Source organism: Blennius ocellaris (genome assembly GCF_963422515.1).
Source record: "Blennius ocellaris genome assembly, chromosome: 2".
In the NCBI taxonomy this organism is placed as follows: Eukaryota; Metazoa; Chordata; class Actinopteri; order Blenniiformes; family Blenniidae; genus Blennius; species Blennius ocellaris.
Genome location: NC_137651.1, coordinates 18,667,441 through 18,681,643, shown reverse-complemented (window position 1 = coordinate 18,681,643; position 14,203 = coordinate 18,667,441). Strand labels below are relative to the sequence as shown.

Below are 14,203 nucleotides of genomic sequence, written 5' to 3'. Positions count from 1 at the left end.
TCACTGCACAGAACTAGAACCGCCACATTTGTGAAAAGGAAACCTTTATTCAGTAACCGCCCGTTGCAACGATTGACGATGGTTGTTTTTTTCCCCCCCCGTACAGTGAAAAGAAAAAGTACCTTCGCAGTCATACTTGAGGGCAGTCGAGAAGTAAATACAATCATCGATATTCTCGAGAAAGAAGGACGGATGGCTCCGGCCGATCAGAGCACAGTATGTGACATGATTCAAACATTGAAGGCCGCCGACAGACTGGACAGGATTCACGTACTTGTAAACACACACACACGCACCTGTACAAATGCAGGCGCGCACACACTCACTCACTCACACTCGGCATATAAACAGTATTTCCAAAATACACCGTTGGCCTCGCAGGTCCGACGTGGACGCGCACATTAAAAAATAAGTTAAATTGAACATTTTTTTATCTTCGCCGTCAGCAGTGAGTAAACCGATGATGGCAGCGAGAGGACAGAAACACTTCAGCGTCGCTCGATCCAGCTCTTGATTGGCACGTCAGTGTCCGTGCGGGCCGCCGCTGCCACTTTCACTCCACCCGGCTGCGAAAGGCAGCGGGAGGAGTCGCATCACTACCAGCTGTGCTTTTCTTTTCCTTCCAAAGAACCACAGAGGGAAAAAGAGAGAGCGAGAGAGAGAGAGAAGAGCGATAAGGCAGAGGAGGAGGAGGACGAGCTCCTCCCGGGAGGTCAGATACACCTAGAAGACGTAGATCTTGTCTCTCTGGACTGTGTCGAGGTCGTCGTCCATGGTGAGGAGGACCTGAGAGAGAGAGAGTGAGGGCTCAGTTTTCACAATTCAGATTCCTTCCCTAACAACAGTTTTATACTTAAAAATGTCACAATTTAATTATTTAAGACGGTCAAAGTCTTTTCTGGTTTGGCTCAGAGAGCTTTTATTGATCCCAACTGAATAACATAGAAATCATTACGACTCATCATTAAATATTTAAACCCATTGACTTTTTTTCTTTTCTTTTATGAGCTGACTCAAGTACCCAGTGGATTCTGCAATATTACTTGCAGAAAAGGACAGTAATTATTTATTGAACTCTGAGAAATGGTTTCAACCTTAAATGACGCCAATACACCATCAGCTGTTTCCGATGGGAGAGAAACGCTCTGATCTCGTCGACTTCAGTGGAATAAGACAATAATCCCAGTTTAATTTGTTGAGATATGAGGCAAACCGTGACCTTAAAGTTTAATGTTGACGAGTATAAATACAACCGCTTAAGTATTTAATGTTAATGCCTGTGCATTTGTTCATGATTTCTAATTTGGTTGACAATGAAGCCTCTTAATGTACTTTAAAAAAACTGTACGCACACAGAAATCTGCAAACTGTGGAGTCATGGCGAATGTATCCAACCACAACTACAAAAATCTAAATAACTGTATCGCTGCCAGAGGAGGTCAGATGTGATAGTTTAGGACATTTCTTCGAGGTGTATCCACTTCGGTGTTTTTGCAAAGAAGAAAAAAAAATTTTTTCCGAACATTTATCCGAGTTCGGACCTTTGACTTTCAAACTGTGGCTGGCACCTGAGCTCCCCCTAGTGGTAATATTTGAGGAAACTATCGGCACGTCTGAACTCATTTCATTACCAGGAAGGAGCCAAACATGGCGATGGAGGAGAGGAAGTGCCAGATGTCGTGGTCGTCAAAGAACGACAGCACGATGCAGTCCCTGTTGTGCTCGCGGGACTCTGCCGGAGTTTTCTGTGGCAGCACAAAGAATCCCACAAAGTCAGATGACACAAGTGTAAAAGGTGTGTGTGTGTGTGTGTGTGTGTGCTACTGACCTGCCAGGTGCTGAGACCCTGGAAGAAGAAATACAGCGCGAAGCCCCACACCACAGCAGTGAAGAGGATACACACCAGCGGCAGACACTTGATTCTCTCGCCACTTCGCAACTAAACACACACACACACACACAAACCGCTTTAGGCGCACGAAACGTTTCTGCTTCTCTCCGAGGACCCGTGCTGCTCTATGCCTCACCTTCATTATGATGTAAAAGGCAAAGTAGAGCAGCAGGTTGCAGATGGCGATGGCCAGCAGGTAGGAGGCGAAGTCGTTGGGTCTCTCGATGAGGCCGTAAGCCGCCCTGGGGAGAAGACGCGACAACAATCCGTCACCACTGCGGCTTTCTGCTCTGTACAGGAATCACACTGCGGCTACTCACAGAGACCAGTTGACGATGTTTCCCATCACGAGCAGAACCATACGGTCCTAACGGGGAGAAACGGACGATGAAGGATGGAGGGATTATTGTACGCGGAGCTGGCTGGGTAAGTGCAGAGTATTCTGGGCTGCAGTTTGGATTGAGGCTGTACGATATACTGGTGCCCTGTTCTTTACTCACAATGTACATGGGTCCGCTGCACTGCCTGATGCAGTCTGTGTAGACGATGTACACCATCCTGCGCAGGACTCCAGCATCTGCCACATGGACACACAGACACGAACACACCAAGTGCAGTTCAAACGATTTGAAACAAGAAAGACATTTCCCAAGTCTCTACATTTCATTAGTGGATCAATTCTTTATTTGCACTCCTATCTATATGAAAATAATTAGTTAAGAATTGGTCGAGAATATGCACATTAAAACCTGTTAAAACAGTGTCTGATGTCTGATCTGTTCAAACCGATTTGGTTCTTCAGCTCCTCATTTAGCGCGATCACACACACAACTCAATAACGCTGAAAAATCCATACAGGACAGCTAATATGTGAAGTAAAGCCTGAACAGCTACTCCTTTACGACACACTACTTTCTTCTCTCTATACCTGCGAAAAACATTGATCAGCCTGAAGGACGTGGTGATGTTGCTTCTCAATACTTTCTACACATGGACCAAAGGCCAGAATAAGAATGAACGAGTTCTAAAAACTAATAGATTACTGGTGCCTGGGATAATAGAAGGAAAATTAGGATTTCAAATAAATCTGAACAATTGAAATGACTTTAAATTACCGTTTTATTGAGACAAGACAAATCGAAGACAGATTAGAAGTAGTTTTCTTTACATTATCTGTCATTAATCTCATACATTCCTATTGTAGAGAGAATGACTTGTATTTCAAATGTTGACCTTTAAGTCACACTCTACGTGAAATAGATAAAACGTTATGACTGAAATCTAAATATGCACGTAGATCCACGCTTCTCCAGGAAAAAAAAGTGAATTTGAGCCGCTTCTAATTTCTTTCTGTTGAACTGCGTGTTGTGTCACGTGATCTTACCGAGCCTCCAGCGGCCCATGTAGTAGAGCTGCGTGCTGAGGAGGAGCGTGGCCAGGATGTGGATCACTGAGAAAACGATCCAGAACACGGTGTTTCCTTTCCCAAACACCTGAAAAATCACATCAAGACCTTTTTTTTTACTCCACCAGGGCACACTCATTTTCCAAGAGTCCAAATTACAGAGGGACAAAATGTTCAACTCAATGTTGTCGAGGTTTGTTATATTTTTTTTTTAAGGGTTTAGCGTACGTACCACTCCCAGCACAGAGAAGAAAATAACTCCGGCCAGGCAGGCGTAGGCAGTGTACGCACTCGCGTTGATGTCCGGGTGTCTCTTCTGATACAGCTTCAACATACACAGGCCGGCAATCATGTACATGAAGGAGGTGTCTGAAGGGAGAAGGAAAACGCACATTTTGACACTGCCGCTGCAGGTTGGCGACAAGAAGCTACACGCCGCATTTACTGGGTATTTCTGCAGTAACGTCTCACAACCTTTTGTGTGTAAAACGCCATTGTCACGGACTGCAACCAGACACATCAACCTACTGTCAGTGGATTGAAAAGAAATCAGAGAAATCTTCCAGAAGGAACATATAACATTTACTTTAACGTTGCATCAAAAGATTTCAATTGATCGAATCCAAGCTTTGACATATTTGAGGAATTTTATTTTTTAAATGTGAGCTTTAATAGCTCAAACATTGTTTGACTTTATTGTCTTTCATTTGACCAAACAGGTCCTCAAATTACAGTATCTCATGGCAGATTTCACCGGATCAGAAGTCTTTTCAACACAATGCCATAATTATCACAATCAAAACTTGAAATTTATATGAATAGAAAATAGCTCCCAAAACTATTGAATTTTCAGCGATACTCTTTGGTTTTAAGATGAACCCATATTGTGATTTTGTACCTTTGTCTCAATCACCAAATTTGACATTTTTAGCTTTTTTCTTTAAGACTTCACTCTTCCATTTTTTGTTCCCTGAAACTAGTTGAAGCGTTACTGAGGAGTATCTGTCACGACTGCAAATCAATCAGATGATGTTGTTTTAAGTTTAAACTTGCAAAGCTACAGCGTCCATGTGAAGTCGGGGTAAGTACAGGGAGGCAACAGGTGGTCGTACCAAACTGGAAGTTGGTGTAGTTTGGGCACACGTGATAACAGGCACTCAGCAGGCCTTCCATCATCAGAGCAGTTCCCATCGCGTAAAACAGACCAAAGTGCTTCGGGATGCCGCACTCCTGAGAGAAAAAAAACCAAACAAACAAAGAAATGACCTCACCGTGTCCATAACTTGCAACATGAAATATCTGTACCCGCTGTCCACCAGTACAGTTCTAACTGAAATCATGGACACGACGTGTGCCTCACCAGCGCGTTGAGCTCGTTGCGCACCATGGCCCGGTTGTGGACGATGTCTCTCTTGAGAACGATGAGGAGGAAGAGGAGTCCGAGCATCACGTAGCCCACGTTACTGAGGATGTTGTTGAACGCACTGTGTCCAGAGGACCAGCTCATGGTTACCATGACGCACTTACACACACACACACACATCTGTGACACGTTAAACACACGCCGAGCGAGCACCTGAGAGCGCCGAGCGGGTGGGCGCACAGGAAGTTGTAGTAGCAGATGTCCTGGTTTCCTGTCACGTTCACGACCTGGAGAACAGAGATTGAGACGTCAGGGCTGCGTGCAGGTGGCTTTTATCGTGGATCAATGTTGAGATTACTAAACCCATCGCACCGTCTGGTAGGTGATGACCAGCTGGATGACTGGCAGCGCGTAGAACACAGCAATCGTAGCAATGTTCCTTTAGGGAGGAGAGACAATCAGACTTTTAGGGACATTTATTTTTTTAAATCATTCATCTGCTTTCTACAGTGTAACACCGACAGAGCCACAGGAAGAAACAGGTTGTGGACTATAAGCCTGGATCAGGAGGTACAGAGAGTTACACGGTGACAGTTGTGTTAGTTAGTGGAAGCGGCGTGCTCACCAGAAGTAGATCTGGTATTTCTTGCTGAGGATTCTCTTGTCTTTGCGGGCCAGATCTGACACGCACAGAAATTTCTGCAAGAAGAAGAGTTTATCATCATGACGACTGTGGGTGGACTTGAACTTTATTCTCCAGAAACACAATTTGGAGGAAAATATCCAACAAAGTCACACGAGTGCAATAATGAAATAATCTCCTCGCACTTTTGTTTTAAAATATAAGGAAACCATTTATTGCTCCTCTCTGATCTTCGCAGTTATGATGTGATATGCATCGCAGACAAAATGTAGAGAAATTGCGTTGAACTTGTAGGGATATTGGTATTACAAGCATGCACAAACATTGCTGAGGTTTGATGAATTTTGATTGATTATTGTGGGTTAAAAAAATGGGGCTTACAGCAGTAACAAAACAAAACAATAAACAAACTCATACAAAGAGTTTAAAACATTCACAAGGTATGAAATCATCTATGGACACTCTGGGAACCAAATGAGATTAATTCAACATCAATTCGTCAAATATGTCAGGATGCAGCAGTTGGAGTAAATAAATAGATATTGTTGAGTTTTGCTGAATGTGAGATGATGTTAACTGCCACACTGTGTTCCAAACGATGTGTACTGAGTAAAAGACGCCACCTTGGTGCGGACGATGTTTTTGTCCGAGTTGATGTCATCCAGAGTGTCGTAGTCGTCCTCCTCCACAGAGCTCAGAGATTCGTGGCGACTCCGTCCAACGCTGTCCAGGGAACGCTCTGACGGATGGAGCGGGGAGAGGAGAGAGGCTCTTAGCTGCCTGGATTCACATTAACGGCGTTCAAAACAGTAAAAAGATGTACAGGTCCTTCAAGTTGATCACACCTTCAAGAACCGATTTTCAGCATTCAGAAATTGCACGTAATAAATTAGGAGAATTATCGTTGCTTTAGTCGTCCCGTTATTAATCTTTCCTCATGGACAAATTTGCAACCCTTCAGGCATCCGAGTTTTAATTCATGTGTGATTCACAGAGTGCTGATTAGTTTGAGGTCAATTGGGAGATGATGAGGCCAATTATGGGGCAGTGTGTCACCGATGCGGATGGCTATGTGGTGAAGGTGATTGAGGATTGGTCGACGTTTGAAAGGCTCCTGTCCTGATGGATAAAGAGATACAGGAAACCAGTGAGGTGCGCCTGCAGAGCCAGGCTGCGGAGACGAGCCGTGGCACACAGGGTCGACTATGACAGGGATGGAGTGGAGGCGACCCCGGCCGCCGTGCGTTCTTACCCATGTATCCATAGTTGTTGTCGGTGGAAGTGGCGCTGTCAGTGATGGCCTCCGAACTCAATGTGCTGCCGTTGTCAGCTGGAGAAGAGCACATTTCGCTCGACAGCTTTGTCACGAATCAAAAGGAAAACGTCAGCAAAAAAACTAAACTCGGATCACCAACTCACCAAATGAGCCGTACTCATACGGAGAGGCTGGAGTCTTGCCTGTTGACATGAGAACAGAGACGTGTCAATAATCTCAAGAGGACTAAACATGTTTCACAAACAGCAGGGACTACTTGTTAGTATCCAAGAGGACCCATCATGCTCACTTTTTAAAATCAGGCACAATTCTGCACACTGAAGCATGGACCGTTATAAAGTCTGAAGACTACATCTTCACATGTACACGAGTCAGGCCAAGCCTTTTCAGTCAGTGGCGGCAGTGATGTTTTTTTTTTTTTAAGGAATAGTACAAAATGACAATGACCATGACAAAAAAACAAAGTTTGGGGTGAGATACTCTGACACGTCAAGACGTTTTGACTTCACTTTTATGGAGCTTTAGCGTCATCTGGCTTTATACAGAGTATATACATAGACATTTCTACAAAATAGCACATTATATTGCTGAAATTGTGGCACCTTCCAACCTTTTCGAATCATATTTATCAATATACATTCATGTATTATTCACTTTTTTTTTTACAAATGGAATATAATAAAATTTTATTAAAATATCACAAAAATAAATATGCCCCTATTTGTTGTTTTTTTTTGGTGCGTTTTTGTAAACATACAGAACTTCGGTGTACAAAGTACAGGTTTGTCGAATGCTGCAGCTGCTCAGTGAAGATAAATGTAGAGAAGCATAAAAGGTCCTTTTCAACACTACAAACTATGTGTGGGTCCGTAAAGGTATGGGGAGAAAACACCACACGACATGCAGGGAGTCACCTACACACTACAGACACCAAAAAGTAAACCAGAACAAAACATGAACGATTTGATGTGGAGATCTGTGAACGCTTTCAAAGCTGCAGGTTTCTCCTGGTTTCAGGTCACTTCAGGACAACAAACACTGCAGTGAAGAGAACCAGATGCACACAGAGAGGTACGTTTACCGCTGCAGTACACGTTCACGTGCCCATGCTGTTAGTATTGCAGGGAAAGACTACAAAAAGCCGATGTGCCTCTTCAGCCAAACATGTCAACATAACAGCAGTCTTGGACTGGTGCTGATTTGACTGTTATCACTCGGCCAAAAAGGCACTGCAGAGCGTAAAGTCTCGTCTTTCTTTTTGTGGATGTTGTTTGGATGTCAGGAAAATCAAAAGCGTGCACAGTGATGCATTCAGAGCGTCTGCAGACAGGGTGAGTGAGGGCAGCAAGCGCACAAGAGGGGGATCTGTGTCGTTATACCATCGCTGTTCTTCCCAAGCAGAGAGGCTGAGCCACACATTAGCATTAGGAGAGAGAGACAGAAAGAGAGACACACAGACACACACACGTTAAGTATACAAATGTTAAAAATCACAAAAAGGAAAATTGTTATTATACTGCACAGTAATTAAAGTTTATATCCCATGTACTGTAGCATTTACTAAAACACATTGGTTGTTCGTTCTTCCTTTTTTTTTTTTTTTTTTTGTGGAAATGGTGCGGTCCACACACCCTCCGTGTTGCCCCTGATGGGCCAACCCACCACAGCTAGTTGCTGGGTTACCTGTCTCAGCGGGCGACGTGTCAGCAGGATCCTCAAACACCTCTCTCCTCTTCTTCATCCTGCAGAAACGGAGCAGAAGAGATGCTAATGAGCATCATTTGTATTCAGAATAGAGTTGTTGTTGTTGCAGTTCCTCATTCTTCGTTGAGAGTTTGCACTTCCTCCTCTGCACGGGGAACAATAACGAGTGAGAACATGAAGTTTGACAGTGATGCTGCATCACAATACAAGGAAATCTGTTTCTCACTTCACAAAAAACCCCCCCCACTAAGAACATTATTCTCTCTGCAGTGACAGAAGCCTGCGTGTGTTTGGTGTAGGGGATACACATATGAGATGATCATTAAAAAAAATCTCACCGCTTGTTTTCCAGACAGGCGACCAGCAAGGTCAGCAAGTAGAAAGAGAGGAAGATGGCCAGACAGAACAGCATGCCCATCACATACACCTCCGCTGTGGAGGAAAATATGTTTACCAGAACGTCCATCCGACACAGTGCAATAAGACACCGACATCACGCACGTCATCAGTCTTACAGGATGACTCGGGACAGTTTCGAGGCCGGAAACAAAAGCTCACAGAACGGGAGGCGAACGTCGAACTGATTTTAATTATAGGTCAAGAGTTTGATTGTCATCATCTTTGAAGCAATTGCACCCGGACGCGTCGTGGTGACTCACAGTTGATGGCGGGAGAGACGACCACGTCGAGGACCTTGCTGCGGTTGCCTGCGTCGATGAGCTCATCCGGCCGCAGCGGGTAGAAGCGCAGCGGACCTCCGCACGCCTCGTCCTCCGTTTTTACCACCACCACCACGTAGAAACTGTTGCTGGGAAAATCTTTTCTCTGGATGACGGCGAGCGGCACAAAAAGAAATAGGGGGAGCATGACACCAATCCCACGGACCTGCGCTGAGCTTTTACGTCCCGTGACGACAAATATGGTCCGCGTGAAGCTACCTGCACCGTGATGGCCCCTTTCTTGGTCATGGTCTGGTACATCCCAATGAAGGCCACGTTGTTGTCAAGGTCATACACCGGACACTGAAACGAACAGAGAACAAACCACCTCAGCGCATTACTGAAGCGACTTTTATTTCAACTTCAAGTAATGCACTGCAGTGATGTTTGTGCCGCCCCCGTGTGGGGCATGAATGCAGGTGCCCATTGGCCGCAAAGACGGGGCAGGGGGCCACTTGAGGACAAGCGGCAGTCTGGTTTGAATGCAGAGAAAACCACATTTATCCTCAGCGTGTGTGAAACAAGGGGAACCCGCCCACACGCTGTACCTGGATGTCCTGGATAGACATAACTGAGCAGGGGAAGTTCATGGCTGAGTTGACCTTGACGACCACAGTATCCACCCCGTCCGGAAAGACATACTTGAAGTACTGAGAGACAAAAGGAGAGAGAGACGGAGAGAGGAGGGTGCCAGTCAGGAATGGAGTCGTGAGAGGACGTCGGAAGAGAGCTCAAGATTGTTTTGTAATAGCCGGACAAGCCGATTTCCCAGACTCGGAGACAATCGAATGAAATGTTAAGCAGAGACCATGGCTGACTTGATGGATTATAGGCATGAAGAAATAAAATAACGCCAAAAAACAAGGAAGGTGGGCTGCTGTGTAATCAAAAAGTAAACTTCCCAGGGAAAAATAAATGTTACGACATGCTGAACAACTGTGCAAACTTTGAAATCCCCTTAATTCATGCACCCCCCCCCCCTTCCTTCCTCAGCTTATTTCATGTGCGTCCTGCACCCCCACCCTTTCTCTTTCTCTGCCTGAACCCCTGCGAGACAATCTTTGGCCCGAACACACAAATCCGTTGCATCAGAGATGTTTACCTGGGGTTGAGACGGTGACGCAGTGAAGCTGAATTTCTTGTCTGTCCTGTAATCAAGTTCCGGGAGGATCAGAAACGTCAATCAAAGTTGCTTATTAAAACGAAACAAGGGATCGAAAACGAATGGTGAATGCACGGGGGCAACTCACTGCAGAGTGAAACGTTCAACGCGACTGACTCGGAGCTGGTAGTTGGTGCCCTGGCTGGACAGGGTGGACACGTCGATGAAGAAGTGCTGGGTTTCCGAAGCAGCCCGGGTCGGAGGCTGGCACAGAGTCCGACCGACGTGATTGTAAGGGTATTTCCTCTGGTAGCTGGAGAGAGAGAGACACCGGAGTAAACAACAGCTTCACCTCAAAAAACCTCAGAGTAAACTGTGATTTGCATTTATTTCTTAAAAGATAACCTGACTTGGGGTAGCTCTTTTATTTATAAGACCTTTTTTTTTTTAATGTATTTGTACTTTACAATTCCAACGCACAACACCTGCCCCAAGACCCAAACTTCACCTGCTTCCTCATGGTCTTGAAGCCATTAAAAAAAAATGTAAAATCAGTAGGATGACGCTTGACTTCGGCCTTCCTTCTCTCAACAGTTAGCCCATCAATGCAGACCTGTTTTTCCACAACTGAACGTTTTACAAAAGATCTGTTCATTTCCTGGTTGTGCTCATTTAGAAAAGGTCATACGTGCATTTTTCTTTTCTTTCATCTTCGAGATTAGACTACTACAATTTCCATTCCTCTGGTTGCAGCTGCAATGCTGCAGACAGGCTTTCAACACAAACCAGAACAACTGACCACATCACACCACGACAGATTTTGAGCATTAATCACTTCCTTTATCAGAGAGAAATGTCCTCATTTATGAGAACTTGAACCTTTATGAGTCTGTTTTGCCGCCCAAGATCGTCTGGTAGTTTCCTTTCAGCAGCGCCAAACCAACAACCTGACACCAGGGGTGACCGAGCCCTTCCTGGTGTGGAGTTACTGGGAATTACTTTTGATCAGCTTTTGTTGTTGTTATTGATTGTAAAGCACAATGCTATCAAGCATTGTATAAATGAAGTCATAATAACAACAAATATTCATGCCATTTTGTTCAAAAACTCTTTGTTGACATTAGTCGAGGCTGACATTATTAATTACATAGATTATTACTTTTTGATTTGCATGACTTCCCAACAACGAAGCAGTAGACACAGAAAGCCGCACGCACACAAAAAAGTGCATTCACTTGAAAATGACATATAGATCAGATTGTAAAAATCTGAAAAAAAATATGAAAGACAACACGAGCCAGATAAGAGAGAAATCCATGAGAACGCATTGGATGACTGCGACAGGGAGAACTAGTTCATGGCTGGAAGTGAAGCAGACAATGGCAATAGTGGAGCACAACATTATTTGGGCTCTTTCAACAGAATCTTTTCAAGGTGAGACAAAAAGAACAAGAACACAAACTGGAAATGTCCCTGGAATGGATATGTTCATGTCTACGATTTAACTTCTGCTCACCTCGTTTAGTGAGATCACTGTTTTTATTTTTTTATGTGTTTACAGAGAAGGTGAATCGGAAGAAGATGGGAATGCGGTGAATTATTTAGCAGCTGAAAAACAAACATTCTCTTGGTGAGAAAAACCCAACGTGTCAAACTTTGAGTGACGTGAAACCAGAAAGACGTATGATTTCAACACGGCGTGACACAGAAACCTTCGGAAAACAGAAGTGACTTCATTTTGGAGAGTACAAGAAAGGTGATTTTCAGTAATGGTGAACCTAAGGGAAGGAAGTTAAAGTCCAATGTGTGTTAGTGATATCCTAAGACACGCTGAGCCACGGGACTGCACATGGTTCTGCTGTTGCACAACCACAGCGCTCCTCCATGCATGCATGGGGAATGTGGGATACGCAGATTTCATCACAGATGGGCTGTTGGCCAATAGCTAATAAACAGCCAAACTGCTGACTCGTCATTAAATGCACCTGATTAAGTCAAGTCACAAAAGATGAGTACCTTCAGTACAGTCTATGATATGCAACAGCCGCGATTCATGAGCTTTACCCAAAGCTTTCAAACAGCAACTGCGTAACTCCATGACATGCACGGAGTATTTACAAAGTGTCTTATGACCCGACGTCCCCAATGTTCACCATCTGAGAGAAAGCAGACGGACGCGTTCTCAGAAGAACCCTGGATCATATCTTTGTGTACAATGCAGTGAGACATGACGGTATCCAGAAAGGCCCAGTAAAACAAACTGAGGTGGAGAAACCCATGATTACAGTGCAATGAGGAGGTTTGCTTTACTGATATCGTACAACTTAATATGATGACTATCAAAATAGTGTCATAAAATCCACCTTGGTGTGAGTACGACCAGTTTGCTCCATTTTACATGGAGGAGTATGCGGATCAAATTCCAACTGAATTCCAGCGTGGAAATGTGTCACACATTGACCAGAAAACACCCATCACTGTGTGCTTTACAGTGTCCTCCACACTCATCGCATATGACCAACATGCAGAACAAAACACTCGTGCTTAGTAGCAGTGAAGACTTTCTAGGGTGATGCCGAGCATCTCTCACAAAAAAAGTAGAAAGACAGAAGCCGGACTGAATGTCCAAAATATAATTTGATGAGAGTCTCGTTTTAAAACGTGTGAGTGTTCCAGGTTAATGGGTGTGAAAATGGTGCTACTCACAGGCCTCTGAGAATTAAAGGGACTTGGAAAGAGAGTACTGCTTGCTGCTGTCGCACCACAAATAGGATCGGACTCTTCAGATTCTGTGACAACACGTCCACAGTCACCCTGACCCCCTCAGTCTGGAAGAGGAAGAGATCAGCATGACTCGATGAGACATTATGTCATCTGGTAGATCTATAGGATGACAAGTCGTCTCACTCACCTTGTTCCTGGAGATCGTGTGATTGAAAGCGTAGATGGTTTGGTTTTCACTTGTGACCGTGCCATTGTAGGTGACATCGAACTCTGCGTCTTTCTGGACCACGTTGGTCGTCTCCCCCACGACCCCCCTGCAGTACAATAACTGGGTCACACATAACCAGAGCAGGGCGGCGAGTCCCGGTCGGATCCAACCAGGGGAGCATCCAGACGTGTTTTTATGTCGAGACTTCCAGCAGCTCCTCAACACCATTTTGGCTGACACCGTCTTCCTCAACCAGTAAACGACACCGAAAGTCTCACAGCCCGCAAGGCAAAAACACTCTAAGCAAACTCCACCCCATTCGAAACAGTTACATTGGTATTACTGCGGAAGGTACTTCCACGGCACGACAGCTGCGAACTGGAAGCGACACGGCGAGATGTTTTACTTCCGAGATAGAGCTGTCATTTGTTCTGTCGGGGATCCGCAAACATTCGCCGTGCGTCCAAAAACAAACCAGGCGGCGGTGGAGTCCTGCTCTGGACCGCTGAAGTCCGACAGGCTGTTTACCAGCCGTGCTAGCAGCATTAGCATCGTCGTCTCGTACGGAGGCGAAGCAGCTCCATGTTTTCAACCGCGGATTTCGCTTCCAGCTTCGCGGACGGTGACCGCATATATTAATAGGTGGTCTGTTTTAAATTCCGTCCCAATCGAGGTGTTGACGTGGCCTATATTCGCGGCGCTGCTGCATGGTGAGGGAGGGCTGCCGTTCAGAGGAGAGACTGTTTACAGACCCGAGTCGCGAGCCGAGCGCCCCCTCCACGCGTAGGCAATAAACAAACCCACGTACGACGTCATGACGTCACGTTAGCGCGCTCCACTTCTCCGGCGACTGTGATTTTTGATTAAGAAAGCATCTTTTAAACTTGTCCAAAACTGATCTATCCTGCTGAAACTTATACAAAAGGCAGATTTAAGAAACACGTTGGTGCAAAATTGAGCTTTTTTTAATTTTTAATTTAACTTGGTATTGCCCGGCTGTAAAACTGTTTTTGGCAGAAATTGTGTGAAAGCATTCATATTAATACAGAAAATAATTTAGAATGTTTAAATAAGCACATGGTTCTTGTTTTGAGTTTGTTGCAAGACAAACAATACAAAGCAATGAATATAAAACTTGAATCTCCTTTCTGTTTCACTTAATGTGGAC

General features: G+C 44.8%; 1 protein-coding gene across 2 annotated transcripts; it reads right to left on the bottom strand.

The window, feature by feature from the left end:
* Positions 1-33: 33 nt before the first annotated feature.
* On the bottom strand, positions 34-13,775 carry sidt2 (SID1 transmembrane family, member 2). Of its 2 annotated transcripts, XM_080508210.1 has the most exons (26): positions 13,015-13,775; positions 12,810-12,931; positions 10,252-10,416; positions 10,104-10,149; positions 9,550-9,651; positions 9,221-9,304; positions 8,942-9,107; positions 8,621-8,714; positions 8,262-8,320; positions 7,958-7,984; positions 6,722-6,760; positions 6,555-6,632; positions 5,926-6,041; positions 5,285-5,358; positions 5,032-5,098; positions 4,873-4,946; positions 4,657-4,780; positions 4,409-4,526; positions 3,529-3,665; positions 3,276-3,384; positions 2,392-2,468; positions 2,212-2,258; positions 2,028-2,133; positions 1,829-1,939; positions 1,632-1,745; positions 34-786 (listed from the first exon to the last, which is right to left on the bottom strand). In XM_080508210.1, exons 1-26 carry the CDS (start codon positions 13,261-13,263, stop codon positions 724-726), a joined length of 2,568 nt encoding a protein of 855 aa, XP_080364336.1. In that variant the 5' UTR covers positions 13,264-13,775; the 3' UTR covers positions 34-723. The 2 variants fall into 2 exon arrangements, with proteins under 2 accessions (XP_080364336.1, XP_080364337.1); XM_080508211.1 differs by lacking the exon at positions 7,958-7,984.
* Positions 13,776-14,203: the final 428 nt, after the last annotated feature.

Excerpts from the sequence above, each read along its gene's own strand:
- sidt2 (XM_080508210.1), bottom strand. The coding sequence starts at position 13,263 with ATGGTGTTGAGGAGCTGCTGGAAGTCTCGACATAAAAACACGTCTGGA. Across the intron at positions 2,259-2,391 it reads GCAGCGGACCCATGTACATT|GACCGTATGGTTCTGCTCGT; the intron begins GTGAGTAAAGAA and ends TCTCCCCGTTAG. Across the intron at positions 1,746-1,828 it reads AGGGTCTCAGCACCTGGCAG|AAAACTCCGGCAGAGTCCCG; the intron begins GTCAGTAGCACA and ends GTGCTGCCACAG.